General features: G+C 37.2%; 2 protein-coding genes across 3 annotated transcripts in view; one reads left to right on the top strand and one right to left on the bottom strand.

The window, feature by feature from the left end:
• The window catches only part of UHRF2 (ubiquitin like with PHD and ring finger domains 2), an 81,633-nt gene extending 73,801 nt beyond the window's left edge, over positions 1-7,832 (top strand). Inside the window, exons 11-16 of one of the 2 annotated variants that reach the window (XM_071425061.1) lie at positions 359-521; positions 1,071-1,208; positions 2,002-2,125; positions 4,120-4,280; positions 5,037-5,135; positions 6,672-7,832. In XM_071425061.1, the coding sequence (XP_071281162.1) occupies positions 359-521; positions 1,071-1,208; positions 2,002-2,125; positions 4,120-4,280; positions 5,037-5,135; positions 6,672-6,818 (832 nt within the window). In that variant the 3' untranslated portion in view covers positions 6,819-7,832. Of the gene's footprint in view, positions 1-358; positions 522-1,070; positions 1,209-2,001; positions 2,126-4,116; positions 4,281-5,036; positions 5,136-6,671 lie in introns of both variants that reach the window. The other variant, XM_071425060.1, reaches the window with a different exon arrangement.
• A 1,955-nt stretch (positions 7,833-9,787) lies between these two features.
• Positions 9,788-19,509, bottom strand: part of GLDC (glycine decarboxylase) — a 38,916-nt gene continuing 29,194 nt past the window's right edge. The window contains exons 17-25 of the mRNA XM_071425059.1: positions 18,493-18,618; positions 17,391-17,540; positions 16,825-16,937; positions 16,018-16,159; positions 14,595-14,706; positions 13,236-13,331; positions 12,137-12,309; positions 11,412-11,492; positions 9,788-10,409 (exon numbers count right to left, since the gene is read on the bottom strand). Of these exons, the coding sequence (XP_071281160.1) occupies positions 10,266-10,409; positions 11,412-11,492; positions 12,137-12,309; positions 13,236-13,331; positions 14,595-14,706; positions 16,018-16,159; positions 16,825-16,937; positions 17,391-17,540; positions 18,493-18,618 (1,137 nt within the window). The 3' untranslated portion in view covers positions 9,788-10,265. The remainder of the gene's footprint in view (positions 10,410-11,411; positions 11,493-12,136; positions 12,310-13,235; positions 13,332-14,594; positions 14,707-16,017; positions 16,160-16,824; positions 16,938-17,390; positions 17,541-18,492; positions 18,619-19,509) is intronic.

Below are 19,509 nucleotides of genomic sequence, written 5' to 3'. Positions count from 1 at the left end.
AGAAAGCTTGCCTTTTATTATAATTTTAATTTCATCAATTCTATTTAGGAAGGGATTAATTTTAAAAATTAAGAATACTAAGTCTGAAAGGATTGGTTTGTTTTCTAGCAATTTCACATGAGTTTTCACTGGAACCTAGACAACATATTTAGTGTTCCCATCTTTTTTTCTTGTCATTCATTTCAGTGTGGATCTCATTTTTTTTTCATCAATTCTGCTAAACAACATACTGAAAGGTCTATGCTGCTTGATAAAGCAAAATTAGACAAGGGAAACACATATGACTTAATTATGTTAACTCTCAAAACTCTGCTGGGTGAAGCAATCTAGCTTATGAAGAATTTAAATGTCTTTCTAGGGCACTGGCCCTTAACTGTGATGCCCCACTGGATGACAAAAATGGAGCAGAGTCAAAGAATTGGAGAGCTGGTAAGCCAGTTAGGGTGGTACGCAGTTCAAAAGGACGGCGGATCAGCAAATATGCCCCAGAGGAAGGCAACAGATATGATGGCATTTACAAGGTACTCTGATCTCTACAACATAAAATTTCTTGTATTCTGTTTTTAAAAGCCTCATATGTGTTAGTCTGCAAAATTTTCATTATTACTTGAAAGAAACAGTTCCTTTTTTCTTCACTAGAGCTTTTTAGCTTTAGTTTGCTCTGCAAAGTGAAACAAAATGAAATTACTCAAAACGGTGATAATAGAACATAATCTGTAATAGGATGCCTAAGATTGAATATGTAAATTGCTTTGTGTGTGCTTATTGAGTTAAATTCATCCCTGAAATCGGATAATTTCATTATTTCTTCAGTCCTTCCAGCTGTATCCTAGCCTTTTGTTTATTTAAAGACTTCTTAGTTTCTGAAACAAAGGAGTGTGCCTTTTAAGACTACTGTATTTATAAGAAATACAAAAATTTCACAGCTGAGGAAAGAACTTTTGTATATAATAATAATAATAATATATAAATCAGTCTTGTCATTTCTTCTTGAACAATTAAAGTATGACAATGTGCATATGTTTGACTTGTGATAAAAATAATATCAGTAATTTTGTACTGTTCTTTAGGTGGTGAAATACTGGCCAGAAATTGGAAAATGTGGATTTTTAGTTTGGCGCTATCTTCTGAGGAGAGATGATGTTGAGCCTGCACCTTGGACTTCAGAAGGAATGGAGCGGTCAAAAAAGCTCGGTCTAAGCGTACAGGTTTGCATCAGGACTCGACAGTTGTTTTTATTCTTAGTTCTAGTAAACAAAATCCTGAGAACGAAATCAGTTAAATTAAAGCTCCCTTTTTTCTTTGTACTTCACTGTGGCAGCTTTTGATACTAAAAACCAGTACAGATTGATTATAAGGAAATTGACAGAATCCTGTAATAGTGACACAGCAGATGGAACTGCAAATGAAGCTTTCTCCCCTAGCAGTAAATTGGTTTGTCTATATGGATTGGAAAATCAGAATTTGTGTCCAGTTTTGTGATTCTTAGGCAGGAACAAATTTTTCTACAGATGACTAGTCTGTCTGAGAAACCAAAAAAAACGGTGCATTTTTAAGTATTTTTGTCATGTGACTGAGTAGTTTGTATAAATAGTGCATTTTAAGCACAGATATAGGCTGAGCCATGAAAATTTTGGCATTGCAGAATCCATGAAAGATGGAAAAAAGGAAAGAATTAATATATATTCTTGGCAATGCAATGATACATTGCATTTTACAGCATACCATCATCTCCCCAATTTATATAGTTTGTAAACACACAGGTACAGATATACTGTTTAATACAGCTGAGGATTACGTTCTTTGACTTGACTGTGCTTTCTTCATGATAGGTACTAATTTAAATGTTTTCTCTATCATATAAGATTTTAAAATTATTGTGTAATTATTTTACTACGTAGTCATAGGGATCTAAACTCTATTAGAAGTTATTCTTTTTGGTATTTGGTTATTCCTGTATGTCTGTGATTCTTGTTTTAAATCTATGCTTTTTAATTTTAGTATCCAGAAGGTTATTTGGAAGCCATGGCTAGTAAGGAGAAGAAAGATAAGGTTAAAAAGCAAACTGTGAAACAGGAGCCAAGCAGCCAAAGTAATGGAAACCAGAAAAGGACAATTGATGATGGTATTTTTTTTACTTCTTTAGCATTTGTCAGCAAAGTCTGTCACGTTACAATTGCTATGAACTAAGCCATGAAATCTTCGTGGAAGTCTAAAGCAGTTTGTAGTGGTTTTATATTGGAGGCACTCACGGAAGGGACTTTCTGAGAGAAGCTGCTAGCAGTTTCCTCCGTCTCTGACAAAAAAGACCAATCAGTAATTAGCCGTGAAAATTAACAATCTGTTGAACCACTAAGAAAACTGTACACGCCGCTGTGAAGACACATGTTAGAACAAGACGAAAAAGCCCAGGAGGGTCTCTTTCCCTTCCGGCAAACAAGTAACACAGCCAGTCCGGCCCTGTCTCGGCCGGGCCGGGCCGGGCCGGGCCAGGCCGGGCCGGGCAGGGCGGCCCCAGCCGGGGAGCAGGGGAGCCCTTCCCGGGGCGCCCCCGGGCCCGGTCAGCCGCCAGGCACGGGGAGGGGAGGCCGCGGGGCCGGGCCGCTGCTGCCGTGTTGGCCTCTTGCCGCTACGGAACCCTGCCCCCGCCAGCCCGGGCCCCGAGAGCGGCTCTGGGCCACGCCAGTCCGGCCCAGATTCTACTACCATTAAAGTTCGTCCACAACCACCAGGCGGGAGGAGGGGAAGCCATCGGCCCCCAGCTAGCTGCTAAAATCCTAGCGGCTCCCCCAGCAAGTACGGCCGCTGAAGAAAGCCTTACCACAAACAACTCTAGCACCGCCCAGCAGAAATCACATAACAATCTGCAGGCCCTGGGCGCCGGTTTGTGTACGCAAATAAAACCTACAAACATCAATTCTCTCTCTCTCTCGTGAAAGAAAAGGAACGATTGAAGAGAGAACAACATCAAACATGAAAGTCAGTAAAAAGAAGTCAAGTCCCCGATGGGAGGGATTTAAATAGGTGCCTTAATTCTAGGCTAAAATCATCTTATAAGGCTATGAAGAAGATATAATTGATACATTAGACTCTTTTTTCCCTATAACCCATCAAAAAATATGAGGAGATGAATTGTTCAAATTGTAGATAGCTAACAAAAGCCTCCATGCTAAAGTAAGCAGATGTTTAAATAGCTGTAGTCCCATGAGAAGTTTAAACAAAAAGAAAGAGAAAAGCGATAATGACCCTGTGCTCCGAGGGAGAGAAGAAGAAGACCTCTGTTCCCAGGAATTAAGATAGAGAAAGATAAAGAAAACCTTTGCTCTTAAACAGCTCATCTTTAAAATCATACCCCATAAATTAACATTGCCCATAAATACAGTTTTGGGAAAAGCTGTAAAAATGGGAGGGACTTCATGATTACAGATTTTCCAGGCAACTGCTATTTGTAAAAATTAAAAGCCAGAAGAGAACAGTTTTCTTATAAAGAAGTCTCCATAAATTAACAAGAAGAGCTCCTCTCCCAAAGTAGACAAAATAAAGTCTTCTAGATTAACTGACTGAATTATTTCTGTACGTTGTAAGAAAAAAAGTTGTAGGGAGAGAAGAAGTGTTCTAAAGGTTTTATTCTAATTCTTATTATTCTTTCTTTTAGTTACTGTTAATAAACTTTTCTTCATACCTTTTTCAAGTTTTGACCCTAATTTGCCTTCCTCCTAATCCTGTCTCACAGCAAGAAATAAATAAGTATATTCTAGTGGGTGCACTGGCATTTGGCCTACACTAAACTCACCATGCAGTTTGGAATACTTATGGAAATTCATAAGCACATGGTCTTTAATCAAGTGGTAGTGTAGGGGTCCTAATTCTTTTTACTGCTCCTACTGTGTTTTTTGCTCTCAAGCTCTGCAAAAAAATGAAAATTCTTCTGTGCAACTCTTTGCTGCAATCCAAAACAATGATGTATAGTATGAGTTGGAGTAGGAATTTGCTTGCTGCATTTCTTGCATGTAATCCATATTAATCCATTTTTCCTTCTAGAAATAGTTTTGTCTTTCCCTTCTATTAGTTCAGACTAACACTGCTGTTACTGGGTCTGATGGTCACCATCTTAAGCAGGTACAGAGGAGCCTACAAATACACCCAAAGCCATGAGGATGGGAGATGGAGGGAAAGGAGAAGCTTTCCAGCTGACCCAAGAGCAGCAATGGCTGATCAGAGAAGACTGCATGAACCAGAAGCTGTGGGATGAAGTACTTGCTTCTCTTAAGGAAGGACCAGTATGTTTGTTGCATGCGTAATTTTTATTCTTTGCATTTTCTTTATATTGTTAGGAGAAATCTTGAGTCCCTCTTAAAACCTCCTTTGTTTGTTGAACTTTTGCTAAATATAGACTGTCTAGCATCAGTTTTATTTGTAAGACTTCTGTTTCAAGAAAATATCTAGTTTGTGCAATTTGCTCTTGAGAGATGGGCTAATGCCTCAGCAATAGAGACCTTTCTTGCTCAAGAACCATCCTGAAGTTAAAAGTGCATTTTTATTTACTTTCATTCTTGAAGCAAGCATGTTTTTTCTCTGATATAATAAATGTATTTTTATGTTGTGCTAATGTCAGAAATCAGACATGAAGAAAGATGGTTTTAGTCACTAGGTTTTGTTTAGACAGAAAATAATTTTATGACAGGTTCCGCAGAAACATATGCCCCATCCCTCAAAGTGCTCAAGGCCAGGCTGGATGGGGCCATGAGCAACCTGGTCTAGTGGAATATTCCCTGCCCATGGCATGGGGGTTGAAACAGGTGTAGTTTAAGGTCCTTTCCAACCCAAACCATTCTCTGATTATATGGTTCTGCAATTTGTAGAAGAGCAAGGAAATAAAGCCATTAAAGACCTACTTCCTGATAACTTCTAGAAAGCTGTGCTCAGAGATGTGACGGACTTAAAAACTTCTGGAAGTACATAATCTTTATGTAGTAAGTGGCATTTGTGAGAACTGTAATAGAGTTTGTCTCTTTTATTCCTGTGCCCTACATAAGAATTTTCTGAAGAAACTGGAACAATCCTTTATGTGTGTCTGCTGCCAGGAGTTGGTTTACCAGCCAGTGACAACAGAGTGCCTCCACAACGTCTGTAAAGTAAGAATGAACTGCCTTGCTCTGGGCTGTTTTCTTGACTCTGAGACACCGGTCACCAAAGCCATATGCATTTTAGAAAGACAATAATAATTGTATAACATTCTGAGCAAAAACAGACAACAAGTTTCCATTCAGTGTTTGCTGTGTAGCAAACCTTAATTTTGTGTAATAAGGAGTGGAAGTACATGCCATATAGTTTCTGATAGACAATGAGTGAGGTTTACCATTGTGGTCATGCCTTTTTGGTCACTGGAGGTGCGCTAGGGTTTGGTTAGTTCCCCTGGTTAGATTTTGGCACAATAACACAATAATGTGATTTAATTTTACATAATTTTACAAGAAATAATACCAGATTTTATAATTTTATAATGCTTTATTAAAAGTTGTGAAAGGGTGGAGGATAAGTACTCTAGAAACTTATTTGGGCTAATTCAGAGAAAGTTATATTATCCTGTTAATCTTGGCATTGCTCATGTTTGGTAGGACACCATGAATATCAGTGCATTACTTGTGTGTCTCAAAATCTTGATCAGTTGGAGATAAGCCCAAGAAGCGTGGAATCAAATCTGGACTAGAGTTAATTTTGTAGCACTGGTATGTACAGAATCATACACTGAATTGTGCATATTTGAATGGTGCCTGCCATACATAGTATTTCTGCCCAAGGCTGTAAAAGGACTCAAACTATTATCATCCTAGTACAGTATTTGGTAATGCAACATTGCTGTTTAAGAAGATACCACTCCAGTAAAAATCGGGATGTTGTTATGTGTGGCCTGCACACATGGAACAATTATGTCTCTTTGAAAAACACAAGAAATGTTGTGGAGGTAAAATTTAGAATTGTAGAAATTGAAAAACCATGAAAAAAAGAAAGAGAAAACTGAATGGCAACAAACTCAGAAAGCACAGTATTTGAAGAGATCAGTACATATTTGAGAATACAGTATAATATCCAGTTAAAGTTGTAAGGAAGTTTGATAGTAAGCTGCTGTTGCTGTTTAGATGGAGATCTGCCCTGCCCTAAAAATTTTTAATCAATCTGCAGTAATGTAGTAAGGATGATAGCACAGATGCTAATGTGTTACAGATTGTATTATTCTACATATATCTGTACGGTTAAACTGGCTCTATTTTGATGAGTTAGATGGAGATTGCTACATAAACAGTATATGTGGTATAGTCATTTTCCTCTGGATATGAAGGTCTGGAAAAGTATAGCAATCTGTGAAGCTGTAAGGAGGCTAAGGATTGGCTGTGACTTACAGGAAGGCATTAGTGAAAAAGAAGGGGAAACCTCACTAGTGATTTAGTTCCTCCCAAGCACGGAGAAGAGTTCCTTGGCTAGGACATTTTAGTCAGGGGCGGAGTCAGGCACCAGAGGGCTTGGCAAAGACTTTTTTTTTCTGGTAGTACAGCAGATTGTAAGCAGATCTTATAAGCAGATCTTATAGTGATTCCTCACTTTTCACTGGTTAAGCTGTCAGTCTATGAGGAAGTTGTCGCAATTTACTTCTCTGTCTTTTTGTGTCCTAGAGTTGTTTACAGCGCTCCTTCAGAGCCGAAGTGTTCACCTGCCCTGCCTGCCGCTATGACTTGGGGAAGGGCTACACCATGACTCCCAACAAGATCCTGCAGGCACTACTGGACCAGTTCTTTCCAGGTTACAGTAAAGGACGATGATGTGCTCAGTCCCTTCTGTACTTCTCCCAGTGACTTTCTAGACAGTAAAGGGGAATAAACATGGGAAATTCAGCAGTGGACCAGCCACCTTGATGGGACTCAATATACTGTCACTTTTTGAAGCACCTAACCCTCTTCCTTCATAGCCATCTCTTGGTGTTTTGAGAACTCTAATTCTCAGCTGTATTTTAACATCAAGGGTAGTTTTGGCCAGTTAACTAACAGTTTTTAAAGAAGGAAAAAAAAAAAAAAATAGAAAAGCCTCAGCTCTTACTGGCCTAGCTGATGCTTAATTTATGATTTGTTTTTTGTGACTACCTCAGGACAGAGGAAAGTAAATTGTGTCAAACAATGAAACAATGTTGGGGATAAAAAATAGTTAGTGATGTTTTTAGCTACACACTGCCTCCTGAATATTAGTTGTGCCTGGTCCATGTGGTTTGATTTACAAAGAAAAAAGAACCCAATAATGAAACCCAAGAAAAACCAAACCAAAAGAAAAACCCACAAAAAACCAGGAAAAAGAAATAGATTCAGCACTTAAGCCATTTGGATTAAACAGTAAATTCTGTGGTGTGCATAATCCCTTTTTTGTCTTTTTCTTCTATTATGCTGTATTTTTTTGCAAGAACGGGCTGATTTTTAGTCTATTTTTGTGAGCTTCATTGTGCTTTTCTTGTATCTTATGCAAGTTGACTACTAATGACTAATGAGAACAATATGAATGCATTGTTGCTGCATTAGTGTAAAGTGATCTGTGTTTTTTGCACTTAAAGAGGGTATTCAAGACACTCTAATTGTGTAAAAAATAGTTCATATAAAAAAAGCCACTTCTGTATTAGTTAAACTGTATGCTTTTAGTAGGTCTTGTATCAGTGACAATACATCTACACAGCATTAAAGGCAGTGCTAGCTTGGAGAAGGTTCAAATCGCTTCATATTGTGATCTGAAATTTTATATACAATATATCCCCCCCAAAATATACCTTATTAAATATTTTATGATTCAGAAAATTTGCTAATTTTGTTTTTACTATTATCCACTTAATTAAGTCATGAGATTTTTACAGAATTTATTTTTCAGATTACTAAATGCTTTCCTTAGGTGGCCTTATTTTACAGGTGTGAGGCTTTATATTCCTTCACTCATTTCTCAATGAAAACAACACTTAATTTTAAAAAAGGCTGAACTCCAAACCAAGATCCAGTGGTAACATAGATACCCATGAATTCGCTCACAGTCTGTAGCAGTGCTCTGTCCATTTCCCAGAGTGGGAGCTGTGACATTCCTGCACAGTGGTTGGTGAGGTGCATGAGTCAGATTCCCTCTGCAGGCACTGAGGTTGCAGTGACAGCCTGTGGCCCACAGTGCTACAGGTAGCTCAGTATTTCTGGAGAGAGTGATGTGATTTCACCTTTGTAACAGCCAACTTGAGTACTGTAAAATATTTTAATGCTTTGTTTTCCACTGGATAGATTTTACCAATTAATTCACAAGCTAAACTTTGTCAGTTTGAGATCAACAATGGGAAGTTATCTGCTTTATACAAAAATTTGTGAACCAATTTTTAATGTATTTTTTCAGTGACATAATCAAACGTGAAACTGGTTTTAGCAAACATTAAAGCAGCTTGTCAAGACTGGGAAATTAGACTGGCAACAGAGAAAGACTGTCCTTTCCTCACATTATAAATTTGCCGTGGCTTTTCATGATATTTTGCATCCTTAGTACTATATCAATAGCTACTGAAAGATAACCTTTCCAATAGTTTGTGAATGCTAGAGTAAATAAAATCTGATTTTCTTCACTATGTATTAAGGTGATTTAGCATGTAGGTGCAGCTATTCACATAAACACTGGTATCTGGCTTGACTTTCCTTCCGTGAAAGCCATTCCTGTCTCCTATCATCTGTAGTCTCTTTGTGTAAAGCCCCTCATGAAGTCATAAGGTAGGTAATGAAAAAGTTGCAGTCCCAAAACTTTCACCTCATGAAGTCATAAGGTAGGTAATGAAAAAGTTGCAGTCCCAAAACTTTCACTGTAAAAGACACAAAATTTACAGTACGTAAAATATTGCTGTAAACAGCAGCCTCATTTGTGTCACTTCAGAGTTCCCAGGCTGAGTGTGCATGTAGATCTTCAAGAAGTGGTTGAGTAGTGGGTGGTTGTAAGGTGCAGAACTGTATGGTCCTTTTCTGTGGTCCCAGTGTTGCTGAGTGCCTGTGTCCTAATTCACCAAAATTGTGCTTTGAGTGGCTGAATGAGTTGGTCTTTTCAGGGGTGTTTATGTACATCAGACAGCTCTGCATATATCTGGGCAGGTTCCTTTCAAATGTGCTCATAGCACAGAGATCTGACTGTGTAACTTGTGAGAGGATTAGTTTTATGTAAATTTGATCTGGAACATGCTGGAAAAGGCTCCTGTTTAAGGTGTAAGCTTTGGTTACTGAATGATTTAATGTAGCACTGTGTGTTGCAGGAGGGCTCTGGTCTCCTTAATCTCTTGGAGCTTAAACTGTGAATCAGTTTTTACACAAGCTGTAGATAAAGTAGGGCAAACTGAGGGCTTTGTATAAAAAAGTGCCAGAGAGTGACTCGAGAAACTGTGGAAAGAGAACACTTTTTTACCCAAGATTCAAGTAATACTAAGCAGTTCACAGTCTTTTATGCCTTCATGGTCTTTTATACCTTCTCCAGAATAAGAGAGAATTAGATGGAACCTACTAAGAAAAAAATGATGTGATGCTGAACCAGATTAAGTTTGTTACTGCTTGGTAAAATTAATTATTTTGGCTCATTTAAAAAAAACCAGAGATTTATTTACATATTAATCTCTGACAGTATTTTCCTTTGTGTAAATTTATTGCTGCTGTGGCAATTGTCAGAAATCAGAGCTTAAGTTTCATAATTTCATACTGTCTCTTGAAAAAATACAGCTGAAAAGTTTAAATCCAAAACATGACAACAATTAAAATTCTGACCAATTTTATTAGACTACTAACACTGATAGGTAAAAAAATCAGTATGAAATATTAATACTAGCAATGCTAGTTAGTGGTAATATGTGAAGTAAATTAAAAAATCTACTTCATCATTTTTTTACAAAATGTAAACAATTAATCCTGCAGTTGATATTTATTAGTATCGCCTTATGTATCTGCATCTTTTCTACTTTTTTAACTGTATCTCCCATGCCACCTTGCAAGCTGGGTGTTAATTGTTAAAACAGACAAAATGATAAATCAAGGCAACTTCCAACACCAACTGCTGTGGAACAATCACATTTTGTTTACACCTAACATACTGATTGTATTTACATTTTAACTGAGCAGTGTTCAATGAACAAACATGGTGACTATTCAAAATATACACAATATAAATATCCCCAGGAAATCAGGAAAGGGCCATTCTGATGGAGTCAAAAATGTAGGTAGCTCGAAGCAATCTTAGGAAGATGCTCTCTTCTGTTCAGAAAATGGAGATTCATAGGCTTCCATCGGTGGGCAGGTACAAACCAGATGTTGATCTCCATATATGTCATCAATGCGAGCAATTGTGGGCCAAAACTTGCTTTCAGGCTTCACAAATGGCTAAGAGAGATAAAAGAATCCAACCATCTTAATTTTTCCACCAGATAAAGCTACAAAATTATGACAGACATTAGGAGCCTGAAGAATTACAAGGGCTGTGAAAGTGGATTTTTTGGGTGAAGTCATCCTTCAAGTCTGTTTTCAGAGCCTGAAAGTTAACAAGCATGCGTAATAGAAGTCACAGTTAAAAGAATGCTTAGATTTTAAAAAAGTCTGGTCATGTCCTCTAACACATGCTTGCAAAGAAGCAGTTTTCACAAGATGAAAGAAAACTTTATTATGCTTTGAACAACTGGCTTACACATAGGAATGAAGAAAAAGCAGAGGAAAAGAAAATTGAATTGTGCTGTTCAATCTAGTTAAAGTATCATACTTTAAGGAAAGTGGAATGGTGGTGTAGTTGAATTCTTACTCTTTGAAACAGTACATATCACTAAAATACTTGCAATTAAGTTTCCAAGCAGAAAGGTTGGTCACACGTACATTTAGCTGCTATGACTGCAAAAGCAATTAAGAAGTTTGATATCAGAGTCCAGCTCGAATCTGACCTTTATTTGTAGCAGGTCCACATTGGTGTCACTTTCCCCATGCTGACTTTGGAGAACCTAGTCACACCTTATGCAAGTTCTTTTGAGCAAAGCTTTGAATGTCAGCATGTGGGACTCTGTTTTGGGAGCCCTTGGTGCAGTTTGTCAGAACTAAACAGGTTGTTTCCAATAGGAATGAATATTCAGTGTTGAAGTGCTAGGATTTAGAAATTCAGGTCTGCACCAATGTGTAGAGACTTTTTTTTTTTTTGAGCACTTCTTTCCTTGTCTTTAAAAGCTAAACTAATGAAACTGTGGTAGAGAGAGCTCACACGCTTAAAAACTGAGCAACAATATAATGGCTCTGAAGTTTTCATTCGTACCACATTACTTCATCTCCAACTGACTAAGAAACTACAGAGCACAAAGCATATTTATATATTACCACACCAGAAAGTTCCCATTATGTACTCACCAGTGGGAATGCTGCCACTTCTCTGGAGTAGGGACGATCCCACTTGGAAGAAGTGACACAGTTCAGAGTATGTGGTGACATCTACAAGGAACAAGACATGTTGAGAACAAGAAATTACTGATTTCTGTTGAACAAATCAGTGTGAAGCCTTCTTCAAGTTTCCATTACCACATATAAATAATTACTGTCTAGAGAACACTGTTTATCTGGGGAGGAAAAAGGCAGATTTAAACCAGGAGGCAAATCAGTATTTGGATTTTTTTCCAGTTTGCCTAAAGATGCTACCCAAGGCTTGAATATGCTTTTGGCTTTTCACTAAACTTAAAAGTCAGTATAGCATTAAAAGAGTTGAACAGAACTTGAGCTGATACTGGTTCTGTGCTGCATTGCTAAAATAATTCAATCTTTATTTTATTATTAATGTTAAAGTCATTCCACTTTCCATCTTCAGACAGTGAAATAAGCATCTCTCCTTTGTTACTTTGAGATGGCCTTGAAATATAAATTAAGTGCTTGTGGAAATAACTTTCTTCTGCTCTGTCAGCAAGACTTCTCACTTGAAAAAGTCAAAATTCAAATTTTGAAAATGTTAAAGTTTTCTCAAGAAAGTCTTGTGCTCACTGTTGTGCCCCATTACTTTTGAGAGTACTGAAAGACCAGGAATGGGCATCTGCAGACTCAAGGGTTAGACTGATGCTGGTACCTTGCTCTACATGCCATCTTACCTTTAGTGGGTTAATTTGGGGGTCCATCCTGCCCTCCTCTATTTCAGCAATTTCCTGCCGAATACTGATCATGGCATCACAAAATCTGTCCAGCTCTGCTTTGTCTTCAGACTCTGTAGGTTCAATCATAAGTGTCCCTGCCACTGGCCAGGACATGGTTGGAGCATGAAAACCTGGTGACAATAGCAGAAATCAGTCACAGATAACAGGGTATGAGATAATACATGCATTAGCTATCAGCAGATTAACAAATTCAGTCCTTTCTCTACAAAAATCTATAGAGATTGAGTTCACTGGTAGTGTTGGCTCTGTACTTCAGAGGCAAGATAAACTTTTCAAGTATCTTAATTTTCAGCACTGAAGGGTAACACCACTGTTTTACCATACAGCTACACACAGATTTACTTTATTAAAAAGGAACTTTAATATACTTATCTAACTCACCTCTATACCTGCTGAAAAGTCAGTTTAAAGTGGTGCACAATATTTAAGGCTTACTTACAAAGAGCAGGAAGGGTGGGTTTTTTAGTATCACAATTAGGCTTTGGGTTATTTCACTGAAGAGGTAGTACTGGTTAGGGTTTTAACAGCTTTCATGCATATTCATTAGAAGCACAGTTCTATAGGATCAAGTAGTTCAATGGATCCTCTTGTCTGGCAGCCAAAAAGCATCCACAATCAGATCCTCAAGAGCATGTGTACAAAACTGCATAAACTATATCAAGATGGAACTGTTCAAATCCTATTATCGTACTTTAAAATTTTTTTTTCTTCCTATTTTGTTTTGTTTTGCTTTGTTGGAGTCTTATTAAGCTTTTGGCTCCGATCCACTTGCTCCAAACAGTTGAGAGTCATGTAATCAGTATTTGATGGGACAGTTTACAAACTGTGAAGTAGCAGCAGAGTCAGAAGTACCTACTACAATTTAGTATATGCAAATATCTTTCCAAGCCCCATAAAGAAAATGAGGAAGGCTGAAATAATTGTGACAGATTCACCATCCATAAGCACAGAACTCCAATGTTTGTGTCTCCCTTTAGAAGAGATTTGGAAAATTTCCACTTGCACTGCTATTTTAAAGAATAGACATTTGACTTACCATAATCCTGAAGCCTTTTAGCAAGATCTACAGCTTCAATGTTTGCCGTTTTTTTGAAAGGTCTTGTATCCAAAATGAATTCATGGGCTACATAACCTGTAAATAAAAAATGACATCTCCTATTAAGTAAGACTAGTGAGAACACTAGTCTTACTTAATAGAAGAACAATGCAATTTACCAAGCTGTCTATTCTGATTGGTTTTGTGGAGATCATGGCAAAAAGACAAACTCAAAAATATCCACTTGGGCAAAACCTCAAATGTGAGAAATTATCACGTAAGAGATATACGACTCAGTTTTTGAAGACTGACTCTTTAAGTCCCACATCACATGCCTCATTTACAAGATCAGAACTAGGAATGAGTGATCAAAGTAGCTCCTACAATTTACAAGTTCTCTGAAAAAATTATTAGATTTGTCAATGGCCCAACACCATTTGGGGTTTAGGCTATTTTAAATTAATCACGATAATCAGTTTTATCTTAAGCCAGAGCAAAGCTCAAATCTTCTGTTATAGAGAGGCTAAAGACAGAAGTTGTCTATATTTATATTCATGATTCTGGAGAACCTTCCATTACATTGTTAAATCCTTGAAAATTTCCAATTTTTATTCACTTCTATTAAAGTACAACTTTCAGGTTTTACCAAGGTGTATGTCATTAAATTTAAGATACATATTTTAGAGAACATATATATTGTACTCAAATGTTCTTCGGTGCTGTTCAGCTTAGACAAGCAAAATAAGTTCTCTGATTGTTACACTACTCCCACAATAATTTTTTCATCTCTTCTTCATTACTTCTGTCCTGTTGCAAGACTGGAGAGCCAAAACAGGGAACCAGAATGTAGATGAAATATCATGCATTGCCAAAGGAATTCTATCTCATCTCACAAAAGTGAACAAGGAGCAGAAATGAGGGAAACTTGGTGGGATTTTTTTTCAGAGGAAGTGTGCAAGAGGAAGTACAGGTCAAAAAATTACTTTCAGTTCTTAAATTGTTGCATCATTGGTTATGGAGATTTGGAAGTCTCAACTTGGTTGCTTTTTCTTTTTCTGCTGTTCATCAATCTGCCACTAAATTTCAAGAAGAACAATCTAATAGTTTACTCTATCTTTTGGCATCATCTTTTTCTAATTACAAACAGATATTACTTTTCTTCTACATGAAAGTATCTCAGTTTCATTGCATCCATTGAAGTGTGGCTGGTTATTTCTCTTCTTGTGAACAAGAGAAGTTTGAAATCAGCAGTCACATAGCATTAAAAAAAAACAAAAAACAAACAACTGTGTTGCAAGCCAACTTCTACATGAGGCAGAAAAAAACGTGGTAGAAGAAAAAAAATTGTCCAATACTTGCCTTTTGCTCCTCTGAAAAGGATTTTGTAATGCTTCTCTAGCCTTTTTGCCATGTAATTTGCATTTAGTATAGCAATCTCAGAAGCATGCTTCAGACCCTTTGCTCCCATTGTCTGAAAGAAAAATAACATGAAGAAACAGATCTAAAACAGGTCCAAAACAAGCAAAGTATGCTCCTGCATGACAGAGAGCAGCACCTCAATGCACCTGGCCAGTTCTGGCAGTCACTCTGCTGTTACACTTCTCCACACAACACTCACAGAGAAGCACTGGATATTGATTGAGGCCACCTTTGGTGAATGTAGTTTATGAGAGTGTCTACTGTTTAAGAGATGTAGCTTCAAGTTCACAAGTGAATGACCCAAACCTTTGCTCAAACTGAGAAGCTCTGAACTGAACAGAAAAAAGTGAGAACACAAACAATGTCAAAAGGCACAGGCTGCCTGTCCCCATCCCACAGCAAGACTGTCCAGGAAGTTTAGGTGGGACAATGTAAATAGATGGCATTTTGCACTGTGAGGAAAGAGCTCTCCTTAAAAATTTCTAATGGATTAAATATTCTGTAATGGGAACCAGCTTAGAGTCACAAGTGATTTTTACCCACAGCTGTAAATGGAAATGGTACCAGTTCATATTTGCTCATTTGGAATTCCAGGAGAGCTGGTTTCCCCAGCAGATGAAGTTTCCATGGTTAGAGTATCATACTGATGATAAAGTACTCTGAATGACACCACCCCTAGGTTCACTCTTCCCCAACTCTGTCACTGTAAGCATTAAATGTGGCTCAAAAGTCCCAGCACACCCTTCTAGCAATTAGAATTTGAATCTACAGTCATGTCTGTTGGCTAAATATTGCCATACATGTAGCCAAATATTTGCTGGCTTATCACTAAATTACAAGGGATTAACAAATTACATAGATCATGATCAAGTTGATTCACATGTAAAACCAAAACTAAGTTCAGTTTTCAAATCCTCTGTAATTCAGGATATTGCAAAATTCCATGTTCTGTAGATGTCAAGTATAACAATACTGAACCATACAATTATAAATACTCTTGGCAGAACAGTAATTTAAACATGAAAACTTCAGCGTCACAAAAGTGGAAGCCTGACTGTAGTTTTCTGCCTATTGTCCTCTTATCTCAAGACCTATTACAAACAAAAGGTAGAAGAGTTAGATACAGCCGTTGTGCTGATGTCCTTTCTTGTGGCAACATTGTCCTACTATAAATCAAGTGGGCTTGATGGATGTAAATAACCTGTGACTGGATTGTCATCACTTCATTTTGCTGCATTTCAGTCTGTACAAACATCAAAAAAAAATGAGCTGCTCTTTAAACCTGTTCATGTGGTGCCAGTGGTCACTGGACTTGAAAGAGAAAGAGAACCTCAGCTGATACTCCTTATAAAAGTCTACACACCTTGATATACACCCAGGAAATTGGCAATATAGCACTGGAACCCCAAGGTGCAGCACTGACAGTACCCAAAGGACATGCATCCTTATCCGTCTGTATTTTGACCACAGGGTGGGTAGGCAAGTAGGGAGCCAAATGTTTCTTCCTAAAACAAAAACATTGATTTTAGAGATTAAATACGTGTTCCTATGTTACCATATCTGGACATTTTCAGCAGTAAACTGAAGTTTCTCTTCACTTTGCTTCCAGTCACAGTCCTCTAGGAAGTCTGATCTGTGCCTTCTTCAAAAGAAAGTTTATTAACACAACTGGTGCCAGTGGAGGATGGCACTCAGTTTTTCAACCTATCACAAGATATTAATGGAGTTATCAAAATAAAAATTACTTTTTAAACAAGTAAGATTATCTTCCTTTAAGGAAATAAGAATGCTCCATAGGATAGATTCACACAGCTTGTGTAGCAGTTCTGTGTTCTGGACTACATGCAGTATTATCAGCCCTCAAACTCCATTTCTTACTCAGGAAACAGATTGCTGAGCGAGGTTTATCATGCACACTAGAAGGCCAGCCCAGGAAGCCAGGGTTTGGGGATACAGGTGAACACACCACCACTGAGCACAAGACTGTGCTGGAGAAGGACAGATGCTTGCAACCAGCATCACAGCTCTCCCAGCCACGGCTCTGTACTGAAGTGAACACCCAACCAAGATTCATTAAGGTGTGTATATATATATATATATATATATATATATTTTTTTTTTTTTTTTTTTTTTTTTTTTTTTAAGAAAAGGCTAATATAGAGATACCCACACTCCAATTGGTCCCATTCCAGGTCCTCCTCCTCCATGGGGAATGCAAAAGGTTTTGTGAAGATTTAAGTGAGAGACATCAGAGCCATAATCTCCAGGACGACACAAACCAACCTGTAAAGGGAATACTCTGTTTCAAAACATTCTCCATATGCCATTTCGGACCTATTTCTGAATGCAAGGAGAACAGGTTGAAAAAGATGGTGTATGTTTTTATGTTTTTCTTTATCACAATGCATCATAAACAAGAACTTGATGCAAATAATATTTTGCTTTAGGAATTCTTAATTACATCTGTATAAAGAATGTCTTTGATAAAGGGTAGGCAGACTAAGCAAATTTCAGTGAACAACTTATAAATCTTACAACACATTTCAGGGGAAAAATCAAGTAAAAGAGAATTACTTTCACCATCTAATTTTAATTACTGTTCTTGGAAATCTCACATCCTCCCACAAACACTGTGGCATCTTGCATGGAAGCTGGGTTACAGTCTGAACTGAGTACTGCTTTGCTATTTTTATTCCAAGGATTCCCAGTAGTAAAAAATCTGCCCAGTTTTTGTACCTGAGCGTTCATATTTGCTCCATCTAAGTAAACTTGGCCTCCATGTTTGTGAATGAGGTCACACACATCTCCAATCTCCTCCTCAAACACACCATTGGTGGAAGGGTACGTGATCATGATGGCTGCCAAGTTCTCCTTGTGCTTGTCCACCTGGTGGCAGGGAGGGGAGAGAAAAAACGGTCACCGAGGCTCCTAAAGCTTCTCTAGATTTTATTAAAAAAATACAAGTAAAGTCAGAGTGTTTTACAGATGGGAAGCAGGCCTATCAGCAGATAGTCAAAGTTACTTATAGTCAGCAAAGGATACTGGGCTCCCTTCTTCAGCCACACCTATTGAAAAAGAGTGATTTCTGAATAAATCAGAATTTTAAATCAGGGAAAAAAGCAGGTATTAAAAGGTGCATATACACACACACACACACACACATATATACACACATATACATACACAAATACATACACATAGATGTGTATATACATATATGTACATATGCACATATATGTGTAAAACACTCTCTTCTGGGACCTTCAGACAACCCAATGAAAACCTGGCCTTCAAGTTAATGTGAAATAATGACCATTCCCCCTACTTTCAGCAATAGAGTTCTATGACTGCCTTAAAAGTTTGTCCAAATGTGGAAATGTGTCCTGCTAATCCCTTGCATTGCAAGATTCACCTGCAGTCAATATACTTAAAAAAGAGAAAAAAAGTAGTTGCCTGGCAACAATTTCTCCAGCAGAGATGGACTTGAACTTTGCTGAAAGAAGGCTGAAATGCAGTTTCAAACGCTTCACATTCATGAACATGGCTTGTTCATTTCCAGTACTAGCTGTGGACCAAAAGGGTCTGCTATAAAAGAGTCTACTGTGTACAAAGACTCTTTGAGCAAATCCTGCACTAAAGATCCTCAAATTAAAAGGAATCTTACAATTGTCACATAGTTAGTGTCTGAGTGAGGAAAAAAAATTACCTAATCCTTTCAAAGCACATATTCAGTATTATTGCTTTATTTTTTCTTGTAGAAAAATGTGATTCAGCTGCCAACACTATTACCTTCAGAGAAGAAGTGTTCCTTGAAAATCAAAGATATTTAAATACTCACCATTGCTTTTAAATGAGAAATATCAATGCTCCCATTTTTATCCACTTCAATGGGCTGAATCTTCATCCCTGCCATTTGTGCACTTGCTGGATTAGTACCATGAGCAGATTTAGGAATAAGGCAAACCTTGGAAGGGAAAGAAAAAAAGAGCCTAAAGTATAACTAGTTTAAAAAATCTTAATGTTTTATGATCTACATGCAGCTACAATTCATTATCAAAGTTTTGAAAAGAAATCGTGATGGTACCAGCAAATTGCCTCTTTTGCAGAACAATGCAACTAAATTTTTTAGGAAAATCCATTCAGGTATCAGCATTTAAATACTCATTACCAAAGTTTCATTTGCTGCACAATCATATTTAGGGATGCAGTTCCAGAATATTATTTCAGATACTTATATTTAATTTTTTTTTTGCCTCACCCCACCTTTTTTTAAAACACTAATTTTTTTTTACAGTTATCTCTGTAAAAAAAAAAAAAAATTACAGTTATCTCTGTATTACTGTCTCCATATGTACAATTACTTGAAAGGAAAAACTGCCTAATTCCAAATTTCTACTACAACTTCTTGACTATAGATGAGAAACTCAGAGCTACTTGCATGCTTTGTACAGTTAACTTCAAAAGAAAAAAAAAAAGAGAAGCACTTCTAATTAAATAAAAAGTTGAAATTGTCAGTCATAGGAAAATTGTGCACGTGTCAGGATATTTTCAGACATTTCTTAGGAACTCCACCTCTAAAGACAATAAATATTTCTCAAAAATCCCCAAACAAAACCCCCAAAAACAACCAAACAAAACAAAACAAAAAAAAAAAAAGAAAACCAAAACCAAATGAACCAACCAATCAACCAAAAAACACGCACACAAAAGAAACCTAACAAAAACCAAACAACAAAAAACTAGCAAATGAACAAAAAAAGAAAAAAAAGAAACAAAAAAAAAAAAAAACCACCAAAAAAACCTCAAAAAAACTAACCAAAAAAAAAAAAACCCAAAAAGCCAAAAATAATTTTTT

The sequence above is a fragment of the Agelaius tricolor genome, unplaced genomic scaffold (assembly GCF_023055355.1).
Source record: "Agelaius tricolor isolate 1412-34295 unplaced genomic scaffold, bAgeTri1.0.p SCAF_4, whole genome shotgun sequence".
In the NCBI taxonomy this organism is placed as follows: domain Eukaryota; kingdom Metazoa; phylum Chordata; class Aves; order Passeriformes; family Icteridae; genus Agelaius; species Agelaius tricolor.
Note: the sequence above shows the minus strand (reverse complement) of the source record. Positions and strands in the feature narration are given on the sequence as shown.